The sequence below is a fragment of the Typopeltis vanoorti genome, chromosome 6 (assembly GCF_054136105.1).
Source record: "Typopeltis vanoorti isolate ZY-2024b chromosome 6, IOZ_Tvanoo_1.0, whole genome shotgun sequence".
Taxonomy (NCBI): Eukaryota; Metazoa; Arthropoda; class Arachnida; order Uropygi; family Thelyphonidae; genus Typopeltis; species Typopeltis vanoorti.
The window spans coordinates 35,603,258-35,618,077 of record NC_143554.1 but is presented as its reverse complement, the minus strand read 5'-3'; the positions used below and the strand labels follow the sequence as shown (position 1 = coordinate 35,618,077).

The 14,820-nt window shown below is 35.7% G+C and overlaps 1 protein-coding gene across 1 annotated transcript in view; it reads right to left on the bottom strand.

Moving 5' to 3' along the window:
* Positions 1-14,820, bottom strand: part of LOC150105381 (transmembrane and coiled-coil domain-containing protein 4-like) — a 298,911-nt gene that overhangs the window by 83,536 nt on the left and 200,555 nt on the right. The window contains exon 10 of the mRNA XM_090393942.1: positions 8,561-8,697. Within this exon, the coding sequence (XP_090250068.1) occupies positions 8,561-8,697 (137 nt within the window). The remainder of the gene's footprint in view (positions 1-8,560; positions 8,698-14,820) is intronic.

The window sequence follows — 14,820 nt, the reverse complement described above, 5'->3', positions numbered from 1 at the left end:
GATTCAAATTGAAGTTCTTTCCAACCAAAGGGCATTGTCAATAATGACTGAGCTATGGAGGCTAAAGTGTCAAAAACATCCAAAGAACTGCTAGTGTATAATTTACTACAGCACAAAATTTCCATTAGAATAGCATTGTACCTGTGGTGCCTTTAGTCGACTCTTTATTGGCTATTTGTTATAGTGAGTTATCTGTATTACTAATTTCTTTATTACATGCATATGATATATGCTTTTCTTTTAAGCAAGTCTGCTGCACATCTTCAAGAGAGTTGTTAGCCTAATTAAATAATTGCCATGACAAATTCAGCATGAAAATCAGCAATAAAAAGAAATTATGAAAATATGTAGATAAACATAACATGGCATGCTTAATATGGAACCACAACAGAAAAAAGTAACGCTGATACAATGGGAAGCCACTTGAATAAAGTTATATGTAATGTGAGAGATATCCAAAATATTTCAGATTATAGATTAAGATTATATACTAAGATTATACAAGACAGTGTTGAAAACAATTTTAACCTTTTGATCAGAGAGCTGATTTAGAAATAAAACATACAATAAACTTTCTCTACAGCAAACACAATTATTTTTACAATGAATATATTTATCTTTATCCTTCTCAAAACTAAATGGCAATCACTTCCTGTTTTGCTTCCCTGTACTCTCTTGTATCCTGAACAAGCATGCATACATCACTTTCCACAATATACAGTTAATAAGATTACTTTTTAGCTGTCTCTCCATGTGAATTTGTGTACATCTTTTTGTTAGAACATGGTATTGGTGATGACTACTTAGTGTCCTGATCACAAATTTACTGAGTACTTAAACACTGCTACTAGCTTTGTCCTTTTCTCCAAATTTTCCAAGATTTCTGCATGTCTTGTATTCATTTTTTACTATGCTGCTTGGTTTTCCAACAATGACCAACTTCTTCTTTTTGCCAGATGCCATCTCCAATGACTCAAAGTTTCCTCTCCCTCTTCTGTGGAATCATATGCACAGATAAGTTTCATTGCCCAATTCCTCATTTTGAAATGTGCCCATCTCACTCCCTTTCAAATTGTCTGCTAATCATGTTTATCTGAATGTTTCATGTTGAATGCTATAGCTACACCTTTCTTTCTCTGATCACTACTACACAAAATAGAAATCTTGTATTTATTTAGAAGTATCTCATCTTCTTTAGTCTTCTTTGTCTCAGTAATACCACTTATAGTGAAATGGAAATTTTCTAGTTGTTCTGCCAGTTTGACATCTTGACTTCTCATGTTGCTTATCTTCAGTTTTGCAAATGTTGAGTTTGTTCCAGAAGCTGACTTTTTTTCACTGTTTGTCCTGGTTCTCTGACAAAAAAACAGCATCAGTCTTGTTTAGTCAGGTGACTACCCACACAAGATGAAATTTTGTCATACTGTACCATTATTGTAATTTTTTTAGGCCAGTACAAAACACATTATTTGACCAAGTCCCAAATTGCCAGCCCATCCTAATTTTTTTTTAGTATCCAGGTGTATATCTGCTAATGTGACATACATGAAGTTTGGAATACACTACCTTAGAAACCCTAGTCAGTTCTCTGCATTTCTTAAAAGCTATGTTGGAAGTCTCCTCCTAATTAGCTTTGACTCCTTAAGCAGCCCAGAGTCAAATTTTGGGTAGCTTTCTATTATCATAACTAAAAACACTGTAAATCGTTGGTTCAATGCTCCTACATGTGAGGATTCAAACCAAACTCTTGCAGATTTTATCTAAAAAAGAGTTTAAGAAACCAAATGTACAGTTTCCTTATTTTACTGTTGAAAAAGTAACAATGATTTAGTTGGTCCATCTTACACCAAGTGGAGGGGGGGGGGAATCCACGACATCCTCTCATTATAATATATCATAATGGTTATCTTTTCACCTAGAATTCCAAAGAACTCTAGCTACAAGCAAAGTTAGTACAGCTTCCATTTATCATTAACTTAAATTACTAAAAATGTAAAAAAAAAAGTAAAGTCTTGAAGTTTGGGATACATTGTGGGAGGCTGCATACTCTGTAGGAGGAGCTGTACTGAAGGAAGTAGGGGAGGCCACAGATCTGGGGGTGATGATTGATAGAAACCTGAAATTCTGTGAACAATTGCTGTAATACTGAGAAGGACGCTGACCTGCAGAGATAAAAGAGTTGCCATTCCATTGTATAAAGCCCTGATCAGACCACACTTGGACTACTGTTCTCAAATTTGGTCCCCAGGATTGGAAGGGGATAAATTAACTGTGGAAATGATTTCAGGACTGGACAATGTTGGTTATGAGGATAGGCTGAGGGAATGTGGACTGCAGAGTTTGGTAGATAGAAGAAGGAGAGGTGATATGATCAAGACTTTTAAAACTGTTGAGAGGTAGTTATAGGGTTGGCACTGGGGGGTTATTTTGCTTGGTGGAACAGGGGGGAAAGGAGCGAAGACAAGGGAGCTATCCCTGGAAGATACGAAAGGAAGCTGTGAGCAAGAGGGTGAGGAGTAGTTTCTTTGCATGGAAGGTTGTTGAACCATGGAATGCATTGCCTGATAGAATGGTGAGAGCACAAACGGTCAATGAGTTCAAGGGGTGGTATGATAGACTTTGTGTTTTCTAGGAAGGGTGAGTCTTTTGACTCCATGGAGGCCTGAATCATAATAATAATAATAGTTGGTGGATTGAGTGATGGAGATAGAGAACTGTAGAGTAGGTGTCTTCCCACGATAAGTCTTTGGACTCCCTGGAGGTCCAATAATAATAATAATAAAGGTTTCATTAACCCTCTTATGGCAACTTTTTCAAACTTGTAGCTTTTATCTAATATTAAAGCTAGGATGCCTAATTCAGAACTAGTTTTGAATCCATACAATTTCTAGTTTCCTTTGCATTATACTATACACAACTATCATCACAATCAAATTACAACTAGAACTCCATCTAAAGCATGCTGACCTCTTTTCATACTATCACTATGGCAACACTACTCTTTGATATGAATATTATGCTGTTTAAATTAACTAAAAAATAAATGAACCTATGTTCAAATAAAAAATTTAGGTAGAGCATGGATTGTGGTGTAGCATCCGTGAAGCTTCCTTGAAACAAAGTTCAAGGAAGCATCACAGATGCTGAAACATAATTGAATCTAAACAAGAATGATGGATTAGTACTTCCAAGAATATGGGGGGACACATCTGCAACCTATATTTCCATTTCCTGTATTAACTCCATTTCTATTTTACCATGTGCCCTTTCCTCATCCTCCTAATCTCTAGCAACATAGTTGAAGTCTCCCATGATAATTGCTCAATCTGCACTAATTGTGCTAATCTGCTGATGCATGTCTACAGCAGCAATCAACAATATTTTTTCTCTACTGGCCTCTATCTCACACCAGACAGCCTTAAATGAACCATTTCCATCAAATCTACAATCTTCCTTAACTTCTATTTTTGTTGGTTCAAATTTTTCAGCTATCATTAATAATAGCCCTCCTGTCTTCTCTGAAAATACAATATCCATTACATTCTATCCCCCGTAACTACATCATTCCCTGACAACCAAGTCTCGCTGATGCCAATAATTTTTGGCCAAGTTAAGCTGACCAATGCTAAACACTCTTCTCTTTTATTTACTTCAGGCATTTGTGAACATGCATTTCAGCATCCTCTTGGGCCTGCAGTTACCTTTTACACGATGTCATTTACCTGCCCATTCAGATTCGAAACCTGGGAAACTGTACCGAGCTATTCACAATCATTCCGGCACTCATACTTATCTGTTCCAGGAGTAACTATTCCTGCACCCACACTGATTTGTCCCAGGGATGGCTTGACACATGCTTGATTACTTCAACCCTAATATCTCTGGTTTCCTGGTTTTGCACTTCCAAACGACACTTTCTTCAAGCACCTAACTCCAAAACAATTTAAGTGCAGTCCATCAATCATATACAGGTTCTTACATCCATCAAATTCACCCCACAGATTTATAAACTGCAAACCATTCTTCCTGCACAATCTTCTCATTGACAAACATGGCCCTTCTCAATTCTGTCCTATCACACTGAGGCAGCAGAGTCACAATCTTTACTTTCTTATTCTTCATTCATTTTTGCTTCTTCTAAGAACTCTTTCATATCTATTCTCATTGCATATATCTTGCCTTTCGAATCATTTGTGTCTGCCAAAACAATTAACTCATTTTCTTCTTTCTTCTGCAAACTTAAAACTTCACTAACATCCTAGTGTTTTATGATATACATATATGTGTGTGTGTGTGTGTGTGTGTGTAAAAATTCGATGCAACAAGAATAAATTTTGTATAATGAATGCATCAAGTTTTTAAAGTTAGGCAGACCCCAGAACACCTGTAAATAGTCTTTTCTCTTAACATTTTTTATTGTATGTAACATATGTACAGCCCAATGGGAATTAGCTATTGCTCTGAACAAAAGATGTAAAACTTTCAAGGCTAAGGGAAACGCTCTGCAGTCAGAAAGCCGTTTGAAATTTTGTTTACGAGTTCAACCCTAAGTGACCTCAAGGTCAATGCAAAAAGGGAGCGGCAAGATTTCAAACGGATGTTCCGCTGGCTGACTTAATGAGATTAAAACATGAAGACGGAGAAGAAAGGGCTTGTCAAAGGTTCCAGAGCCAGGAATCATATGACTACGTAAGGGGTTCGCTTAAGTGCACACAAGGAGTGCACGAGGTTTAGAAAACTGAACCCAAGGTTTCGAAACTGATGGAATATAAGATGGGACTTCCAGAGACACAGGGAGCTTTTTTTTGCATAGAGAAGAAACGAGGAGACAATGTGATAGAAAGCCTGAGAGTGATGTCCTGACGTGTCAAGGAAGAAGCCAAAGGAGGGAAGCTATGCTGCAAGCCATCATTTAGCCCAGAAGCGTAGATGACCAGGGGATGAATCAGCTGAGGAGCAGCCTAACTTGTCTATGAGCCGTTCTGCTTATCTAAGTCCATGAAGGCCCTGACAATTTGTGACTCTTCACCGGTGAATCGTCACCCACATCCTGCGAGCCAACCTGATGAATGACCAGTATCCCAAGGACCTGAAGGAGGAGAGATCCAAAATGCGAGACGAAGAAAAGGAAACATAGGAAGTCAGAGCGAATGGAACTGGAGAGACAGCCCATGTGAATTAAAATATTGTTTTATTTAGACTGTTTGAGCTATAAGAATAGGTTGTAGAACTAGAAAAATGCATGTAAGAGGGACATTAATAGCCAGAATAACTTTTAGAGACTTGTTCTATCTGGATTTTGATGATTGCATCTAAGAAAGAGTATAGCTGATTCCTAGGAAATATTTTGGGTTATGATTTTTATCTAACGACTGTATATAATCTTGTATGAATTTTCTGAACTAAGTTTATAATATGTCATACTAATCATAACATGTCCTTATCGCCGATTATTCAAGTATTAAGATATTTGTTAATTATATTTCTTTACGCTAGACAGATAACATGATGCGTGCCTTGCAATAATTGAAGAGATATATATGCAGGTTTAGAAATCAGCCTGAAAGAAACAAGAAACGGAAAATCACCTGGAGAAGATAAGCGAGGTTCAGAACTATATAAATACTCAGTAACAAGATTCAAAGAAAGACTTATTATTTTTAAATAAAATTTACTCAACTGGTATCCCCCCAATAGAATGGAAAAAAGCAATTGTGATTCCTATCTTTAAAAAAGGTAATAGAGATGACCCTAAAAACTACAGAGGTATCAGTATACTAAATTCCTGTTACAAAATATATAGCAGAATCTTAAATAACAAACTAATGAAATATTCCGAAAACTTTATTCTAGAAGTACAGAATGGATTTAGAAAAGGACGATCATGTATAGACCTGGTCTTTTGCCTAAAATATAATAATAGAGAAAAGAAGAGAATACAATTTAGAAACACATATTGCATTTATTGACTTTGAAAAAGCATTTGACAAAGTTAAAAGAAACATATATTATTTAACATATTAAAAGAAAGACAAATACAATAATATCCTAAAAGCTATCACAAGTATATATGAAAATAATCAAATACAAATAAGATTAAATCATGAGCTATCATATACGAAAGAGATAAATCAAGGGGTCCGACAGGGATGTCCCCTCTCAGCAACTCTTTTTAATATCTACTTAAATGAAATAATAAAATGGAATAAAAATTTACATCAAGAAATTAAACTTGCTCCTACAGTTAACTTAAACACTCTCCTCTTTGCCGACAACCTAATAATAATTACAAATTCTGAAGATAACTTACAGAAATGAGATATCCAAAGATTATGGTATGATAATATCAACAGAAAAATCAAAAACTATGGCCTTTAAAGGACAAGATCCAGCAAGAACTAAAATAGTAATAGATAACAAGATCTTAGAACAGGTGAATTCATTTAACTACCTAGAATGTATGATCACATATGAAAATGAAAAAGATATAAACATAAAAATTGCAAAATATTTAAAAATAACAGGTGTAATTAACTCTATATTAAAACCAAACATAGTTCAAAAACAAACCAGGCTAAAAGTATACAATACATTAGCCCTACCAGTCTTAATGTATGGAAGCAAAATCTGGACAATAAAACAAAAGGACAAACAGAGATTAACAACAGCAGAAATGAAGTTTATGAGAAAAACTGCAAAGTATACCCTATTTGATCACAAAAGAAACGAAGATATTATGAAAGAATTAAACCAAGAACCAGTAATAGAAAAAATTAAAAAATATAAACATAAATGGATGGAACACGTTCAAAGAATGAAAACAGAAAGATTACCAAAACAAGCCTTGAAGTACAAGCCATTAGGAAAAAGAAAACCAGGACGTCCTCTTAACGCTAGGCTTAAATCCTTGATACGCATGATGATGATATATATGCAGGTATTGAGAAGTTTGTTAATGATAATTCTTTAAGCTAGATAGATAACATGATGTGTGCCTTGTATTAATTGAAGTAGAGATATATGCAAGTTTGTTTTTTGAGGTTTTTTTTGAGAATTACAGAGGATCACCCTCTGTCTTATAGTGTAAAATATATGCCTGTTTGTTGACTATTAAATCCTATGTTGCATTTTAAACGAAGTTTTTGCCTGATCTGATTTTTAATTGCAATGCATTGATCTTAAATAAAAATCGAACCTAAGTGGGAAACGTTGATATAGATAGTAAGTGAGAAAAGGGCCAGGACTGCAAAGCAAATTGATAACTTGGAGACGATAAAGAGATTTTGTTGTGAAAGATTTAATAACCTACTGGAAGTACTATATTTCTTGCACCATATCGAGGCATGGATGGTGCAGTCAAAAAATCTAAATAAATACTTCCATTGCTCTCGGGTAGAAGGAGTATAGAATACAGAAGATAGGAATCTAGAGTATTAAAAGGGGAAACGTATAAAATTAAGTGCCGAGAATATTACACTGCCGCAGCATCACCTGGATATTGAAATAAGTAATAGGAATCACAATATATTACAATGGCGCAGCATCAACAGGATATATAACCAAGGAAGGAAAAACCGACACGTTTACATATGTATATGTATCACAAAACATATCATAAATCACTAGGATGATATGTGATATTATGATATATATATATATATATATATATATCATAAACAAATATTATTCAAAGGAGGACACAAATTTCATTGAATAACAAATTTGTCACAAACATCATGACAGTTCTTGCAAAAAAGTAATGGAAGTAAAGAATCAACTTCAAACAACAACGATCCATATTTTATGTCAACAATTAAAGCTCACTCTTGCTATTGAAAACACTGTTACAACAAACTCTCTCAGCATAACAAATACTGAAAAGCACTGATCAAAGCCCACAAGCATGATGCTATTTTGAAATTCACTACAACAAAGTATTTCTATTGTCATAAGAACTGCTATAGTGAGAGGTAATTGTATTAAGATTCTGTTAAATTAATACATACTAGTCGTATGTACGTTAAACTGGTCCCAAGTTTAAGTAAGTTAAACTTAAACTTGGGACCAATTTAATGGCAGCTTAAGGATTTTTTTTTCTCTTATATTTATATTGACAAGTGATCTGAAATGATAGTTTATTTTTTTTTTTTTTTCACTATAACTGAAGCACTTAAATTGCAAATAAAGTAAGCAAAATTATTGCTACATACCAAAAACTGTTCTAGGTTCAACTGATGTGATAACTGAATAGTGTCACCATACTTAAGAATGCTATTGAGGTTGTTTGTTATCAATATACATTTACTATAGTGCATATCTACTCTACTCTGTAATTCACTATGAATAAATAATTCAGTTTTGACTGCAATCAAATCAATACAGTGACAACACAGTTCCAAAGCAAACCTTAGTGTTCCCCCAAATAATAACAAGATCATGTAAACATTTAATTCTTAAATATCTCATAATAATCACTTCATAGATGTATAATCTGATACAAATTCTTTCTAAATTACTATTTTAATACTCTTTTGTAGAATTAACATGGCTAAATACTTACTTGCTGTCTGGAAATGAGAACATCTGCAAGATGTTTTCCAACTTCAGCAGAACGGCGTATACACACACCCCATGGATTATCAATAACTCCTGCTACTGTAATCAGTGTAGCTGGCCATGTTATAGCCGTGATCAGCCCTATAAAAAAGATGAAAAAAAATCCAATATTCCTTTCTTATGGAGATAAAATGTTTCAATATTTCAGAGTATATTTATGCATTTGCTTCAAATATGCTTATTTTAATTTGTACAAAATGCACTTTTCTGGTAATCATTTAGTTCTCATTAATAAAACATTTAAAAGTATGTATTAACTCAAAATGTTTCTTATTCGAACTGTTCTGAAAAATACTTCATACTTTTCCAAATGTTAATGTCAAACATGATTTTCGAGATACTAACACAAACTTCTTGCTGTTCAATTGCCAAGATTAAACTACAGGATATTTGAAAATTCTAATCACTAAAAAATCAAAGAGGTTGACAGCATATTCATGAAAACCGCATTTTCTTATAGTGATTATTTCTTATAATCATTAAAAAAATCGTTTTTTTAATATAAATAGTTATTCTATTTTAATTTTGTCTTCTTGTATTACCTTAGGTGAAGGGCAACAACTGCAGTGGATAGAGAAGATGTACATACAATCATTTTTTTTTTATATTTTGTAAAAACATCTGATGGAATATTATGTGACAACTGTTAATGAAATGAAGGAAGCGGAAATGATAATAGCTTAGTATGAAGATTGTCAACTAATTTACTATTGAGCTACATAGAGAAAGAAAGCATCCTGATAGAGAGAGAGAGAGAAATGACAAGAAGTGTGTGAAGTTCAATCTTGGAGCTGCCGTTTTTGTCTTATTTTGTATATTAATAATATGGTCTAAAACTTGATGATATATATGTATATATTGGGGGGGTTAAGGGTCAAAGCTGTATAACTGAGAGGAGACATCCACATAGCCTTTAAAGGAATGTGGAGAACCGACCAGGGCTTCTGACCTAATGTCCAATCCTCACCTTTTCGTGGTGCACCCTGTTGGGTATCTACCTAGATACCGAACGAAATAGGATGGGCTGGCAATGTGGGATTTAGCCGACCAAATTGTATTCTTATTGGCTTAAACCAATATAGAAAATAATGGTACAACATGACAAAATTTCATGCCAGCTGGGCGTCGCCCAGTTAAACAAGGCCCCCATTGTTTTCGCCAGGGAACCAGGTTGAACAGCGAAAAGTCACAACTGGAACAAATCTGAAAGCACACGCCAAATCAACATCACCAGAGTTAAAGATCGGTACTATCGACATAAGAAGCCTGAATGGCAAAGAAATGGAGCTAGCTGAGGAATTAGATAAGTACCAGATCAGCATAATAGGAGTGACTGAAACAAAAAAGACAAAAACTGGCGAGATCTTTCTGAGCAATAAATAAAAAATGTTATATTCATGCAATGACAATCAAGGAAAAAAAGGAGTAGCCATAGTATTCAACACAAAATACGAGGCTAATCTTCTTGAATGGCAGGCAGTCACAAGTAGAGTGATGTGGGCAAATATGAGAATGGGGAATTAGACACTGAGACTTATCTGTGCCTATGGTCCCACAGAAGGTTCTACTAAGGTAGAAGTGGAGGAATTTTTTGATGCTTTAGAAAAAGTAACTGACACAAATGAAAAAGGAAAAGTTGGTCCTTGTTGGGGATCTAAATAGCAGAGTAGAAAATGAATGTCAGATATACAAAAATATTTTGGGAAAATTTGGAGAAAAGAGCAAAGCTAATAATAATGGCAAATATCTGTTGGATTTCTGCTCGGGACATGGAACTAACACCATGTTCCAACATAAAAATGTGCATAAATTCACATGGAGAGAAGAGGCAAGTAATAAGAAAAGTCTCATTGACTATGTTTTATTTGATAGTGATGTTTTCTCCCAGATGCAGGACACTAGAGTGAACAGAGGATTTGAAATTAGAGGTGATCACCATTTAGTCTTGAGCAGGATAAATTGAATTTCATATTGAAAAGAACATAGTAAAACTCAGACTCGTGATGAATGATAAAGCTGGTGAAAGTCTTGATCATTACGCAGAATGATGCTCGCTGGTGTCGCTAAACCTTTTATAACCTCGACCTTCTCTGGGTCTGGGGAATGTTGACCGGATCCAATCAAATGACCTAGGAACTTCACTTGATTTTTCCCGAATTCGCATTTTTCTAGGTTTACTGTTAAACCCACCTCTCTTAATGTTTTGAAGACTTCATCTATATGGGTGAGATGTTCAGATCATGTTTTAGAAAATATAGCCAAATCGTCGATATAAGATCGGCAGTATGCCTTATGAGGAGCTAGTGCTTTATCCAATGATCTCTGGAATGTGCTTCCAGCGTTCTTCATTCCAAACGGTAAGACGTTCCATTGATAGTGACCAGAATGTGTCACGAATGCAGTGAAGGGCTTTGCTTCCTTTTCCATAGGGATTTGCCAATATCCCTTGGTGAGGTCAACTACAGTGATAAATCTTGCTTGTCCTACCTCAAATAATAAATCTCTAGCTATTTTCATTGGATAAGCATCTGGAATAGTAAAACTATTTAGCAATCTAAAGTCAATGCATAGTCTGACACTTCCATTTTTCTTAGCCACACAAACTACGGGATGAGCCCATTCACTGACACTTGGCTCAATGAGACCCATATCTAACAGTTCTTTGACTTGTCGATCTACTTCCTTTTGTGGAGTGATTGGCACCCTATAGGGTTTGAGTCGCTTAGGGGAACAGTTCTCTGTAACTTTGATGGAGTGTCCGTCAACTTTGGCATGACCAGGTTTGGAACTAAAAACATCTGCATATTTCCGGAGGATGTCAAAAAGTTCTTGTTTTTGTTCTCCCGTCAAGAGAGCTTTCATATCCTCAAGGTGTTTCCTAATATCTTCGACTGATTTATTCATCTTGTCAGCGGGTGCATAGTGGAGTGTTCCAAAATCTTCATCTAACTCGAAAACTAGACCGACATGATTAATTCTTTGAATATATGGTCGAAGCTTATTTATGTGGAGCTCCCTGATACTTCCATCCTTCATCTCAACCTTCGCAGAATGTGGTCTAGTAAGTTGGACGACTGTAGCAGGTCCTGTCCAAGTATTTAGAAGCTTATGAGAGGATGAAGGTAACAATACTAAAAAACCTTTTCACCAACAATGAAGGATTTTTCTTTGGAACGAAGATTATATCTGGAGGAGTATTGTTCTTGAGACCCTTTGGCATTCTCGGATGCAATTTCATGAGCTTTTCTTAGATTTTCAAGATGCTCTTGTAAATAATTTTCAACCGAGCAAGAGGCAGCGGTTGGGATGACTCGTCCACCAGTCCAAATTTCCTTTAACAAAGATAAGGGGCCTGGAGGTAATCTTCCATATACCAACTGGAAAGGCGATAACCCAGTAGTGCTATGTGGTACTTCTCGGTATGTGAATAGAAGATAGGGAAGATGTAAATCCCAGTTTCTTCCATGTTCCTGTATATTCTTATTCATCATCTCTTTTAAAGTTCTGTTCCAACATTCAACAGTGCCCATACTCTCAGGATGTCCTGGAGTGGAAAAACATGGAGCTATGCCTAGCAGATCTTCAAAAGCTTGAGTGAGTTTAGATGTAAAATTCGTACCTTGGTCAGTACAGACCATTTTAGGAAATCCCGTCTGAGTAAAAATCCTCATTAGAACGTTACATGTAGTTTTAGCACTTATTTCCTTGACAGGTATGGCTTCGGCCCATCTAGTGCATAAATCAACGGCACATATTATGAATCGATGTCCTCTTCCCGATGGAGGTTCTAACGGTCCGATACAATCCACGCTCCATACTGCAAATGGAGTTTCTGGTCTGATGATAGGTTGTATGGGGATTCTATCTCTATATGTAGCAGTCCTTCTCATTTGACATTCCTTGCAGCTTTTGCAATATTTTTTCACATCTTGTTTAATGGTAGGCCAAAAGAATGAGTACTTGATTCACTGACGGGTTTTCTTTTCGCTGAGATGGCCAGCAAGAGGGATTTCATGTGCCATCTTTAAGACATTTTCTCATTTCACGCGCGGTAGCACTACTTGTCTAATATTCTCGCCACAAATATGTTTGTTATGAAGCAGAACCCCATTGTCAAACGCATAGGAATTTTTCTGCCTTTTTGCCCATTCAAAACACCTTCGAAGCGTCTCATCACCCTCTTGAAGTTTGCCGAATTCGAATTTTGTTTTTTCTGGTATACACTCATTTTCTGCACCTGGTGGAGGGACTATCATACTGACTGCCAATGCTGTACTGGTTATTTTCGAAGGCATGTCTTCGTCTTCATCATCTTCTAACCGTTTATCACTTAAATCTTTTGATTTCAGAACTGGTGTCTCCCACTGATGACTACTCTCATGTAGCTCGACGCTTTCGACCAGTATTTCATAGGCAGAGGAGCTCAGTAGCAGATCGGTAACCAGTCTTCTTGAGACGGTACATGTCACTGGAACATTACCATGTAAATTATCATCAATTTTCATTTCAAAAATTCTCAAGGGTGTTATTTCATTTTCTCCAAAAGCAGAAGATATTTCTATCTTACTTCTCCATCATGGTGCGTATCTGCCACTAAATCTTCGCGCTACCGATATTTGCGCTCCCGTATCTATTATTCCATTTAAAACCCTACTTCCGCATTTGATTTTGACGACCTTCAAATCATCTACGTTTCGACCAATGTCCACTGATTTGGATACTGGAATGGAAATTTTGGCAGTCAACACACCTGATTTATTGTCATCCCCAGTGGTAGACGTTTGAACTAGGTTACTGTGTGCTGTAGCAGGAGTACCTTTTGGCTGACTATTTTTCATACAAAACTTGGCGATATGACCTTCTTTTCTACAAGTAAAACAAGTTGGTTTGTAGTGAGGCTTGTATGAATCATCAATTCGCCGCGGCTGGTACCATCTCGGTGGACAATAACTTATTCTTGAATGTTCGCTCAGCAAGTGGAGTATAAGGTCTAAACTTTTCAGTAACCTTGTCCTTCGGAATAGCTCCAATGGGCTTCCTTGATGTACAACGAACGCTGTCATATTCGTCCAATCTGTCAGCTAACTTGGTTGGAGAAACGAATTTTGCCCAGTCATCTAAGAGATGTTCTCTCACTTCATGTGGTACTTTCTTCTTCAGTTGATCCGTAATAATTAGATCTTTTAACCCTTCGAAATCCTTGATATCAAGGCCACCAATCCACTCTTCGAAATAATTAGTTATTTCATAACAGAAATCCCTCCAAGATTTTTCAGCAACCTTTTGGTGCATCACAAACTTTTTCTGAAACTTTCAGGATTCAGTCTAAATCTCTTTAGTAGAATTGTTTTAATATATTCATAATCTTCGCAATTTTCTTCTGACTCTCTACCAATTAATTGGACAATCTCAAATGGTAACAAAGTCAAGAGACATGATATCCAGTCTTTAACATCTATTTTGGTTCTCTTAGCTTGTCTTTCAAACAGGGATAGGTATATCACAATGTCATCCTCTTGTAATCTAAACCTAGGCATTAGCTTAATTAGTTCAAGACAATATGGTTTATTGTCACTGGATACTGGAGTTGAGGTTGGTTGAACACGCGCTTCAATTTCCGGTTTCTTCAACTCGAACTCCATTTGTTCTCTTTTCTGTTGGGCTTCCAATTCATCTTTTCCGGCATTGGGCTTCTAGTTCTTCCTTCCGCCGTTGAGCTTCTAATTCTTCTTTCTTCATCAGTTCTTCCTCGAGTCTGGTACTAATAATCGTCTCCAACATCCCTTTAACAAATTCTTCTTCATAAAATTTACTTCCCGTAATAATCATTTTAAGATCTATCACTTTCATTTCAACAGTTGGCTTCTCTCCCAATTCTTCAGCCAATTTACGTAAATCTTCCTTTCTACCTTTGGTTAAATAAGCCATGGTGCTTAACAATAACTCTCTTTAGTGATAAAAAAAAATCACCCTTAAAAAGGAATCAATTGCAATTTTTTTTTTTTTTTTTTTTTTTTAATGCCCAGAAAGAGATGTATATATTTGGCGATTATGGGACTCATAACTAAATTCAACATATCATTTGTAAACATAGATAAATCTTACAATATTATCAGATAAAAAAAAAACAAACTTCAACTACACAATTTACTACACTTTCAAATACACAAATATATACATATATATATATGTGGATATATAAAA